This window comes from Octopus sinensis, linkage group LG3 (assembly GCF_006345805.1).
Source record: "Octopus sinensis linkage group LG3, ASM634580v1, whole genome shotgun sequence".
In the NCBI taxonomy this organism is placed as follows: Eukaryota; Metazoa; Mollusca; class Cephalopoda; order Octopoda; family Octopodidae; genus Octopus; species Octopus sinensis.
Window position 1 is genome coordinate 103,658,215 of NC_042999.1, and position 12,500 is coordinate 103,670,714.

Genomic DNA, 12,500 nt, shown 5'->3' on the forward strand with positions numbered 1-12,500 from the left:
TTGGACGCTCAGGAAAGAAAGAAAGAAGGAGGGTATAACGTTTCGAGCGGAGCTCTTCGTCAGAAACATAGGAGAAGGAAAGATCCAGAGAAGGGAAGACTCAGGGAAAAAAATCGCCAACGGTACACCGGAAAGAAAAGGGTGAAGAAAGATGTTTTCAAAGACAGAAGAGTAGTATTGTCAAAGACAGCAGAAGGATAGAGGGGGGAATGTGTGTGTAAGTGTGGATATGTGCAGCGCTGAGGTCTGCGTGTGCGTGTGTGTGTCTGTATGTGTGCAATGATGACATGTGAGTGTGTGTGTGCGTGTGTGTGTGTGTATGTGTGTGTGGTTGTGGCTGTAAACAAAGGGCTAGTACTAAGGCTAGTAGTATGCTAGTTTGTAGGGCTAGTAGAATAAGGAGTGGTGTTTTTTGTCCCTGCCACAGGTCAGTACTGTTACTTTGAAGTATGTGTGTGTGTGCGTGTATGTATATGTATCGTGTGTGTGTTTTGTTTGTAGTGTGTGTATGTATGTGTGTGTTCGTGTGTGTATGCGTAGAGTTTGGGTGTGTGGCGAATAACTGTGCTTTACTTAGTGTATGTGTTCGTGTGTGCTTGTACGTGCGTATGTGTGTATACATGTATGTATAATTGTGTGCGTGTATGTATAATTGTGTGCCGTGTGTATGGGATGTATGTGTGGGTTCATTTGTGTGTGTGTATGTATGTGCGTGCGTGTCGTATGTGCGTGTAGTTGTGTGTGCGTCTACGTGTGCGTTTGTATGTGTGTGTAAGCGTATATGGATGTATATGCGTGTATCCGTGGGGTTGTGAGTTTTGGCTGTGTGCATTGTTGTGCGTGTGTGCGTGCGTATGTGTGCGCATGTGTGTGTGTGCCTATATGTGTATACATATGTGTATGTGTGTGTGCACGTGTAGGCATATATTGTGTGTATGTATATGTATCGGTGTGTATGTGAATTTGTGTATGCTTGTGGGGGGTGTAGTTGTGTGGGCGTAATGTGCGTGCGTGTGCTTGTGTGCGTGTGTGCGCTTACGTGCGTGTATGTGTGTGTGTGTCTGTGCCCATGTGTGTATAAGTGTGTGCGTATCTGTATGAGTATTGTTTGTTGGAGGTATACGTGGGCATCTGTGCTGGTGTGTGTGTATGTACGTGTGTATGTGTGTGTGCGTGTATTGTATATATATATATGTGTGTGTGTGTGTGTGCGTGCGTGCGAGTGAATGTATGTATACATGTGCGTGTGTGTAAAATGTAGAGGTTTATATGTGTGTATATATATGTATATATATATATGTGCGAGTATATGTATATATATATATATGTATATATATATGTATATGTATATGTATATGTATATATATAATATAGTATGATGTATATGTATATATATATATATATATATGTGTGTGTGTGTGTTGTGTGTGTGTGTGTGTGTATATATATATAAGATAAACTTAGATATGTTTCGAGCAAAGATTGGTCCAGGCCATGTCTAACTTAATAGCACCACCTGATAGGATTTTCTAAATCCTTTTTAAGTCAAGTTTTGTGGTATCATAGTCCATTCAAGTAGTGAGTCTTTTTCTCCGGCTTCCCTTCCTTGGATCTTTCCTTTTTCTATGTTTCTGACGAAGAGCTCCGCTTGAAACGTTAGATCTTCCTTCCTTCTTTCCTTTCCTGAACGTCCAATAACACTATACTTGTACCACGTCCTCGCGTTGTTGTGTTTTTCCTTGTTCATGTTTGGATTAACTATATAGGTGGCTTATCTGGTATCCCTTGAAGAAATTTGTCCAGACTCTCTATGTATGGGATATTCCATTTTGGGGCAATGAGTGATGGGTTGATGCCATGTACATTTAATGGGAATGTCGAAGTAAGGGTAGTTTGATGTCTGCATTGTTCTAAGAGCTCAGCGTTATGTTTTATGTTGTTCAGAGGTAGCAATGAGGGTAGTTTTTGTATGGAGTTATGTGTGTGTGTGATTTACTAGTTGGTGGTGGGGGTGTTCCTTGTGTTTTGGATCTCCTGGTTTAGGTCGGCCTTCATATTTTCTAGATAAGTTAGTAAAAAAGAGTTTCCTCTTTGGTTTGCCACTTTGTCAGATGATACATAGTTAATTTTTTATGTTATTTCGTGTTATGGTTTTTTCATAGTTTTGTCTTCGTTGTTTGGTTGTAGGAGGTGAAATGTGGTTGTATTTTGTTTTTATTGTTGTGTTGTTGTTGTTGTAGGTCTCCTCTATTGCTGTTTATATTTATTTTGCGGTCGTTTTGTGCCCTTCGGATGGTAGTGGTTGCATTCTGGTTTCAAGCACATCCTTAGTGACACAGAAGTTTTGGCACAGTTTAGGATGGAAGAAGGTGTATCCATTGCCTTTTGTGCATCCATATTTAGGATCAGGGCCATGGACTCCGTATTTATGATAGTATTTGGGGCGGAGGTGAGGGCAGTTTTTTCCTGTTATACCATATGGACAGGTGCCCTTAACAAGTCTACAGCATAAGGTAGGATGGAAAAAAACACAGTATCCCTTGTTGTTGGTGCCACTGGGCCAAATCTACAGTTATCTTGAGAATTGTAACGACAGGGTTTTTGACGTGGGCATAGAGGTTTTTCTATATTGGCAGGCTCATTGGTCAGTGGCTGTAGTGGAAATGAAACTTGACTTGCAACAGTAGGGCTGGGTGGAATCAGATCAGATACTGGTGCCAAATAAGGTGCTTCCAATGAAGTAGCAGTAGCAGGCTGTTGTTGTTGCGATAGTGAGTCCTGGGTTGCCACGGTAGTGTTTGGTGGAATTAGGTTAGATAGCGATATCAAGGAGGATGTTGTTTGTTACTGGTTAACGGGTCGTTGAAGTGACCCCTGACCTTTTGACATTGGGTCAGTTGGTGCGCTAAGTCCGTTGATAAGTATGGCTTCCAGTGTTACCATGTGCGTGTGTAAAGGGGTCTAGTTTTAGAACTAATCTTGCGTTTGTTTTGGTTTATATTTGTTTCTCCACGTTGTATATAAATTTGTGTAAATTTATCCTCCGCTAATAGTAAAATAGTAGAATAGTAGAATTCAAGGTAAGTTACTGCTGTTTGAGTTGAAATCTCTTTATATATATATATATATATATATATATATTATATATATATATAATATATATATATATATAATTACATATTACATATAATACATATATGTATATATCTGTTTGTGCATCATAATATATGAATATGTGCATTATAATATATATGATCATATATCTACGTGTGTTCATCTATCTATCTATTTGTATATAATATATATATATATATATATATATTATATATATATATATATACATATATATATATAATATATATATATATTACATATAATACATATATGTATAATCTGTTTGTGCATCATAATATATGAATATGTGCATTATAATATATATGATCATATATCTACGTGTGTTCATCTATCTATCTATTTGTATATAATATATATATATATATATATATGTATATATATATATATATATATATATATATATATTATGTGCGTATGCATACATGGATATACATGTGTATGTGCGAGTGTGTACTTACACACACACTCAATGCCTATATGAATTAAATAACCGGAAAGAGTGATCTCAAATACAACAATAGAAATATGGAATCTTCACACCCGCGCCAGACGACTTCATGATGCAAAGCCTAATCACCTTGTAACCTGACAGTTATTTGTTTTATGGGGTTTCTGCATGGCAAAATACAGTGAATGGCTTGTTTATAAGTCTGAACGTGCTACTACTTGCATATTCGAACTGGTAATAATATTGCAGCTATTTATTTAACATGCATTGAATACATCTTTAATGTCTGTATTTTTTTTCTTCTATTTTAACAGGACGAACGAAATCAGGTTTTAACAACCAACATTTGGTTAGATCAGGTAAGTTAGTAGTTTTACGTACTTTAAGACGCATTTTGCTGTTGTTGCTGTTCTTGCTGCTGCTGTTCTTGCTGCTGTTTGTTACTACACATGATGGTCTGCTTTGTTGTTGCCTCTTCTGGAGCCATATCGACATTTTATTTTGTTATACTATTTTTTCTTGCCTCTCTCTCTCTCTCTCTCTCTCTCTTCTCTCTCTCTCTCTTTCTCTCTCTCTCTTTCTCTCTCTCTCTTTCTCTCTCTCCCTCTCTCTTTCTCCCTCATTCCGTCTAAATCTGTCCTCTTTCTCCCCTATGTATGTAGGATATGTTTATCTCTCCATACTCATCTCTCTTCCTTCCCTCTCTCTCTCTCTCTCTCTCTTTCGATATATATATTTCTCTCATTCCTACTTTTTAAATCTATCTCTTACATTTCTTTTTAAGTTTTCTTCTTTGTATTCGTCTAACTGCCTCACTAATAGTATTTCTTACCTTCACTGCCTTGCTGTCAAAGTCTTGCAATTCATTATTCAATTAATCAATCATTCAATCAATTAATCAATCAATCAATTCATTAAACCCTTATTATTTAATTATCTCACGCACTTTTGATAACTACGATTCCTGATATTTACTCATTCCCCTCTTTCTTTTTCATATTTGCTTGTGCTGTCTAATTTTTTGTTGTTTTATTAATTCTCTCCTCACTTTGACCGTTGTCTTCCTGCTAAAATTTTTATCACTCCTTATCCCCCACCCCCACCCCGCACACTTCTCTTTGTTCTTCACTATTAATTTTTTCTGTCTTTTCTCACCACTTCCAATCCATTTGTTCGGCACAACTACTAATAAGCTTTAAACTTCTCTTCTTCCTCACGGCAACATAACTAATTCTACTTTGAGAACTTTTTGCATGATACAGTCAAACTGTGAACTTCTAAACAGAAGTATCTACTAATTGGTGATGAGAGTAAACAGTTTCTACTCTATTACTCGAGCGAACATATTTCTAATGGCTACACTGGTAAACTACTCCTTCTTATACTTGTTGACCGTCGCGTCTAATCTGATCGAGTAAACCTATAATCTCTCCCAATATTATAGGCACAATGCCTAAAGTTTTAGCGGAGGCGCTGGTCGACTGCAACCATCCCAGGGCTCAACTTGAACTTATTTTATCGACCCCTAAAGGATGAAAGGCAAAGACGACCACGGCGAACTCGGAATGTAAAGACGAAAGAAACGCTGCCATGCATTTTGTCTTGCATGCTAACCATTCTACCAGCTCACCACCTTATGAGCAGACCTGTAATGAAAAAGTGTCCGATCGTGACTATCCTTAGCTCTTTTTCTCGAGTACAGTTTATCTAAGACTACAGCATCCAATGTGTCCTTGTCTGTTTTTAGGACCGCCGATTATTATTTAAGGGTACTGATTCTAGCAGTCCCAATCACCATATTGAATTCCTTTCTTGAGTCATGTGGCTGATAACGATGCTTCAGTAGTGACCAAGATTGAGAAGATTTTTGAAACAAAATCGCTTCACACATAACAAACCCATTTTATTGTATTTTCAAACGGTGCACCGCCAACTCATTTCTCCAATATGTTCGCTATTTTCTTAAAGCAATGGTGTTTGAGCGTATGGACATATGGTTGATATTTGTAGCGCTCCGATCGACAAGAGAGAGAAAGAGAGTTCAGCATTACCCAGTTTATTGTTGATTTTCTTGTTGCTGCTGTTGTTTAGCCACAGGTCAGTCTTGGATGAGTAGAACTATAACTAAAATCATTCAATTCGGCTGTGATCTTCTCACGCGTTTTTAAAGTATATTCAATAATACATCATTCTGTTTACATATCTTCCTCCCACTTTTTAAGACAAAAAGGACTTTATTTGCAGGAAATTTGTATGCCATTTCCTGCAGGTCAAGCATTGTACACACTATTGTATATACTGTTGGTTTTAATTGCTGTTATTTTGCCAGTTTCCCACTCAATAAACAAACTTATGGTTCTTTCTTAGACACTGAGCAACAAGGACAACATTAAAGTGGTGGATAAATCTCTCTGAAAGACTTTGAGATGTATCATTTCTAAGGACAATATAATTCAATATGTTCATTTTTAACATGATAGGGAATAATTTCAAGGAAATTTAACTGTTTCTTCGTGTATAGTAGGATAGCAAAGTTAGGTATCTCGACGACGATCATAGAATAAAAACCGTAGACACTTCTGCTAGTAAATTAGACATTCAACAATTCTTCTTTTCAACTAATTTTTATTTTTACTCTCTTTCTAAATATAGAGTTTCCTTCGGGCGAAATCAGTCAGTTAACCATACCGTCTGGGTTTTAATCTAGCATTGTTAATTAGGCAACTGTAATGAAATCGGCAGCGTAATAGAGTTTCAAAAACTAACAAGCTATTCTCTCGGGATGCGATTTGAACTGCAGTCTCTCCCTAACATTATCTTTCAATCTCTCTCTCTCTTTCTCTTTCTCTCCTTCTCTCCCCCCCCCTCTCTCTCTCTTCTTGATGATCGGTTTATCTATACTAGCCGTTGCTGCAGCTGCAAGAAACAAGATTTTGACAAGAAAGATTAATAATGTCACAAAACTTAGAAGCATTGCTGCTTTTACTACTGATTTTTGCAAGATAAAATGTAAGTGAAAGCATGTATGTATGTACGCATGTACGTATATGTATGTACATATGAGTGCGTGTGTGCCTGCATGCGTGAATGTATGTGTGTGTATGTGTTTCTGAATATATAGAGAGACAGATAGACAGACAGAGAGATGTATATAGGTATATGCATATATATATATATATATATATATATAATATTAGGGAATAAATCCAAACTTACAGGAAAAAATTAGATTTAGGATTAAATCCAATTTTATAGTATAAATATATTATATTATATTATATTATATTAGAGATAAAACCACTATTAGGCAAATCAAACAGTGAAAAACATAAGCCAATACGTAAAATTAATTTTAAAATATAAAAGTTAAAAATAAAAAATTATTTAAATAATTTAAACTTATAAATTTTATATATATATATATATATATATACAAATATATATATAATATATATATATATATATATGTATATAGGTATATTTTTATATTTATATATTATTTTATTTATTAATTAATTAATTTATTTATTTATTTATTTTTTTAAATATCAAAAGTATTAAAAGATTAATAAAAGATAAAGAGTAAAACACTACGATCGTTTCATGGCTGTACCAATTCGAATAACAATAAGTTTAATTCAATTAATAATTCGAGTTATGGTTACAGTCAATCTTCATTTAATTGAAATATTTAAAAAATAATCAGAAATATTTAAACAATATTTTAAAGATATAAATAATATAATAATTTTATTTATAATAAACTCTATTATCAAACTAGAAACTTAAAACTTAACAATTATAATTATATCAAAATCGATTATAATGTTAAATATTAATTTTAATTTATTAGGTAAGAAACCCACCAATAATCTAATATCGGTAATAGTCTATATCTAATTACATAAATATTTTTTTTAAATGGCTATTATATATAAATTATCAATGAAAATATATAAATGTATATAAATATTATAATTAAGATCTAAAATAATCTCTATAAATAAATATATATGCACATATAATAAAGACCTAATAAATTAATTTTTCATATTTAAAGATGAAATAGCTAATTTCAAAAATACAAACAAACAAACTTAAACGAACTTTCGGAAATCTTATTTAAAATACTTACAGAAATAATCAATTCGTAGTTATATAGTATCGAATAAATACTATAAATACTATAAATATAATTATCAATGGAATAACTAGCGAATATCAATTTAAAAAGACAGTAACTAAGTTATGCTATTAAGTTAGACATGGCCTGGACCAATCTTTAGTCAAAACATATCTAAGTTTATCAAAGTTTATCTAATTTTAATTATAAGAACTCTATATTCAATAAACCATTAAATATTTATTAAAAAATATATTTAGTAATAAAATATTTAGTAATAAAATAAACAACTATATATAAACTAACTATAATTAAAAACAGAACCTAAATAACTAAAATAAACTAATATAATAATTACTACAAATCACCTGCTATATTTAGAATACTATTACATAAATCAACAAATAAGGAGCTAATTAAGGCTAAGAAATATTCATTATTTATCAAGAAATTTATTATATAAGTAAAGTAACTTGTGTCTGCATTTTATTTTGCGCTCATCCCAGGTATTCACTAAATTATCATGCTTATAAAATAAAATTTCTTTAAACTCATTTGAACATAAATAAAAATTCCCTCCTATACTATATGATTTAGCCTTACTAATTATTTCCCATGATAAATCATAATTAATATTTTGGGATTTAAGTCCCCAAATGTACTTGCTAAGTCCAGTGGAGTTAATTAAGTTTTTATTTTTAAATGAATGCATATGCTGTGCGATTCTTAATTTTATTTTAGAGGAAGTGGACCCTATATATATATATCGCGTTTGAGTTATTATTATTATTATTATTCTCATCATGTAATGTAACACTACATTTATACACTACATCGTTAATATCACATTTATTATTTAAGTTGCATTTAGTTTTATCACTACATGTACAGTTAATTAGTGTCTTATCTTTTTTATTATTGGTATTATTATATAATTTATTTTTATAAAAATTATTCAGTTTAAATTTGTTAAAAGAAGAAATAATGTTACCTACACTATTAGTGGTAGAATAACCTACTCCAAAATTATTACTAGAGAAAATGTTTTTATATTTACGATTATCTCGAATAAATAGTTCAATAATATCTAAAATCTCTATAATGATGTTCGTTTTAACTTGAGCACCATAAGGAACTATTAACCAACTTTTATTCTTATTTTTCTTATTATTATTATTAAAACTATCATTATTATTATTACCATTATTATTATTATATTTCTTTATCATATTACTATTATTATTATTAGATTTAAATTTATAATTAACATTTAAAGAATTATTAAAGTTATTATTTTTATTTTTACTCTTATTTTTATTTATATTATTTTTATTTTTATAATTTCTAAGATTATTACCAATATTACTAACAAAATTATTATAATTATTATTAATATTTTTATCTTTATTTTTAATAAAAAAAATTAATATTACTATTATAACCTGCCTCTCTAAGGGCCTCATTGTAATAAGGAGCATGTTTATTAAAAATCTCTAATGCCTAATAGTGGTTTTATCTCTAATTTAATATAATATATATATATATATATACATATATATATATATATATATATATATATATATATATATATATATATATATACAACTATGCATATACATATACAAATATGTGTTTGTATGCATATATACAAATGTGTTAGGCAACAGGAGTGGCTTGCTTACCAACCACATGGTTACGGGTTCAGTTCCACTCCGTGGCACCTTGGACAAGTGTCTTTTACTATAGCCTCGGGCCGAGCAAAGCCTTGCGGGCGGATTTGGTAGACAGAAACTGAAAGAAGTCCGTCGTATATATGTATATTATGTGTGTGTATGTTTGTATGTTTGTATTTGTCCCCCAAAATCGTTTGACAACCGATGCATGTGTTTACGTCCCCGTAACTTAGTGGTTCGGCAAAACAACCGATAGAATAACTTGTAGGCTTACAAATAATAAGTCCTGTAGTCGATTTGCTCGCCTAAAAGGCGGTGCTCCAGTATGACTGCAGTCAAATGACTGAAACAAAGAAAGAATAAAAGAATATGTGTGAAGACACAAATACGTACGTGCACCCAACACAGACACGCATACAACCATACAGATATATGCACTTAAGTATGTATTTATATATATATGTGAGTGTGTGTCTGTGTTTGTGTGTGTGATTGCAAATGTATACATGTGTTGGGGGACTGACATACATACATGCATCCATACATATAAATATATACACATATATATATGTATGTATATATGTGTGTGTATATATATATGTATATATATATACATACATATATATATACATATGCATATATATATACATGTGTATATATATATATTTACATATATATATTTATATATACATACATACGTACATATATATATATGCATACGTACATATATATATATACGTATATATATATACATGTGTATGAATATATACGTGTGTGCTATATATATGTGTGTACTACATATATATATATATATATGTATGCATGTATTTACTATATATATAGTCTCTCTCTCTCTTTATACATATATATGTGTGAGTGTGTGTGTGTGTGTGTATGTATGTAAGTACTATATATATATATATGTACCATATATACATAGTCTCTCTCTCTCTCTCTCTCTCTCTATATATATATATATATATATATTATATATATATATATTATATATATATATATCATGTCTATGATAATTCTTTCAATCCGACTTGCATGATAGTATTTCGATAGTATTTTCGTAGATAACTTTCTTAGTTAACTTTCTTAGTTAATTAATGATGTAGGCGAATAGTGTATGTTCCATAATCTTAAATGTAAAGCAAGGTATATCTAAGAGAAGTAATAAAAAATTTAGCCATACTCTAATGTGTAATCTCATGAGCGTGAATACATGATAACAAATTATTTTTTTTTAGTTTTCTATGGACAAGAAAAGTAGAGGAACTGGCCTTATCGACTTCTACTCTAAATAGTCTTTTCTCCCCACACCATCTTTATAGTTAAGATATATATCGAAAGAGAGAGAGAGAAAGAGAGAGAGAGAGAGAGAGTAAAACATAGACAGACAGACAGACAGACAGACAGACAGATAGATAGATAGATAGATAGATAGATAGATAGATAGATAGATAGATAGATAGATAGATAGATAGATAGATAGATAGATAGATAGATAGATAGATAGATAGATGTTGTCACTATATGTCATGACTTGGTTATATTAGTTTTTTTACGATCAGCATAATAATGCTTTCGTTGGCAATGTAATCGATCAATCAAGTACTAAGTTCTGATCGTGGCATGATTTAAAATGCATAGTAGGGACTATTTGATGATAATCAATATAAATTTCAGTCAGTTTAACAGATCTTAAAATGCTACTACAATGCAACACATCAATTACAGTCAAAAGTTCTGCAACAAAGGAAAAAGTCATTTGTTTATATTAAATGACATTTTTCAGTTTAGTTTTTACCGCGATGCTTGTTAGATGGATGATAGAACCACTCCTGCAATCCACCAATGACATACAATTGTCGCATAATCAGCCTGCAGGCAGTAACAAAATACTTTCACAGTCAACATTTTTGTCAGCTTTAATAGGGTAGATGTGTAACTGTGCACCTATTTCGTGATTCACCTACCATGTAATAGATCTCTTTCCTCTTGCAGCCAAATACTGTACATTAACTGAACAGTTCTGTTAAAAAACAAATACATGCTTCTTGCGTTAAAAAATACCTCGAGAAATGTCATATACTGTGTATCATAGTCACCATGAAAAGATTGATATAGATAAAGCTTTCCTTAGATTAATAGGTAAACACTTTAATACTAGATACAGAAAATTGTTTAGATAGAAATAATGTTATGTTTACGATTAGTTGTGCAACCAATATGAAGCAGATTACATCTTATAGTTTAACTCTACCCACTAAGGCTGTATATTCATGCAGAGACATTACCACTCGTCCACTCAATAGATCCTGCAATACAGAGGCTATCATCTATGAAGCAGGTATCAAGTCTTTTAACCCAGTCCCATTACTCCAACCTGAAGCGCTACATTTGTGTGATGAAAGCTCATTCAACAAAAACTTTGTAAACCACACCTCACCATTTATTTACATTGGTAACTTAATGCAAGAGATTTGAAATTATGTTGAGTTGTTGAAAGTCGAAAGCGGCATACTATATCAGCTAAAATATAGTGATTGATAAGCATTCTGATGAAGAGAAAAAAGTGTGAGGACCGCCCAATAATTCTAATTAATAAAGCTGTTCTGTTTTGAACGAAAAAAGAATAGTACCGCTTACATGCAATATAAGTCACTTAACTTTATTCATCACTCGTATCAGCTGGAACAACCGGACTTTGTAAAAGTTCCTTTCAATTTTTGAATAGAATAGTACGGAAGAAGGGACAGTAGCCATGGATTTCACAAAGCTTCTGAGAACAATGATGGTAACGTGTCTCTTGGAGAGTTGTAAGAAGACAGCTGCGGGAAAAAAAACTATTCCAGAAAACCGACATTCCTGGGAGTCATAGATGGACGAAGTGGATGGACACAATATGGGTGAAGAAAGAAGAAAGAGATGTAAATCGGGAGTTCCTGGTTAAATGTTACACGCGATCAGACGGCTCCGAGTAGCAGAAACCGGTTTAGAGGTTAATTATGTAAGGGTTATTTCTGGACACTTAATTAGCAATACCTTACTCCCTTCATGCCACTTAAAAGATAATGATTTTCCTTTCAGAACAGCACCCATCCACCCATTGTGG

The 12,500-nt window shown here is 32.2% G+C and overlaps 1 protein-coding gene across 3 annotated transcripts in view; it reads left to right on the plus strand.

The window, feature by feature from the left end:
- Nucleotides 1–12,500, plus strand: part of LOC115209514 (acetylcholine receptor subunit alpha-type acr-16-like) — a 619,054-nt gene that overhangs the window by 518,354 nt on the left and 88,200 nt on the right. For all 3 annotated transcript variants that reach the window (XM_036501210.1, XM_036501209.1, XM_029777942.2), the window contains one exon: nucleotides 3,898–3,942. In XM_036501210.1, the coding sequence (XP_036357103.1) occupies nucleotides 3,898–3,942 (45 nt within the window). The remainder of the gene's footprint in view (nucleotides 1–3,897; nucleotides 3,943–12,500) is intronic.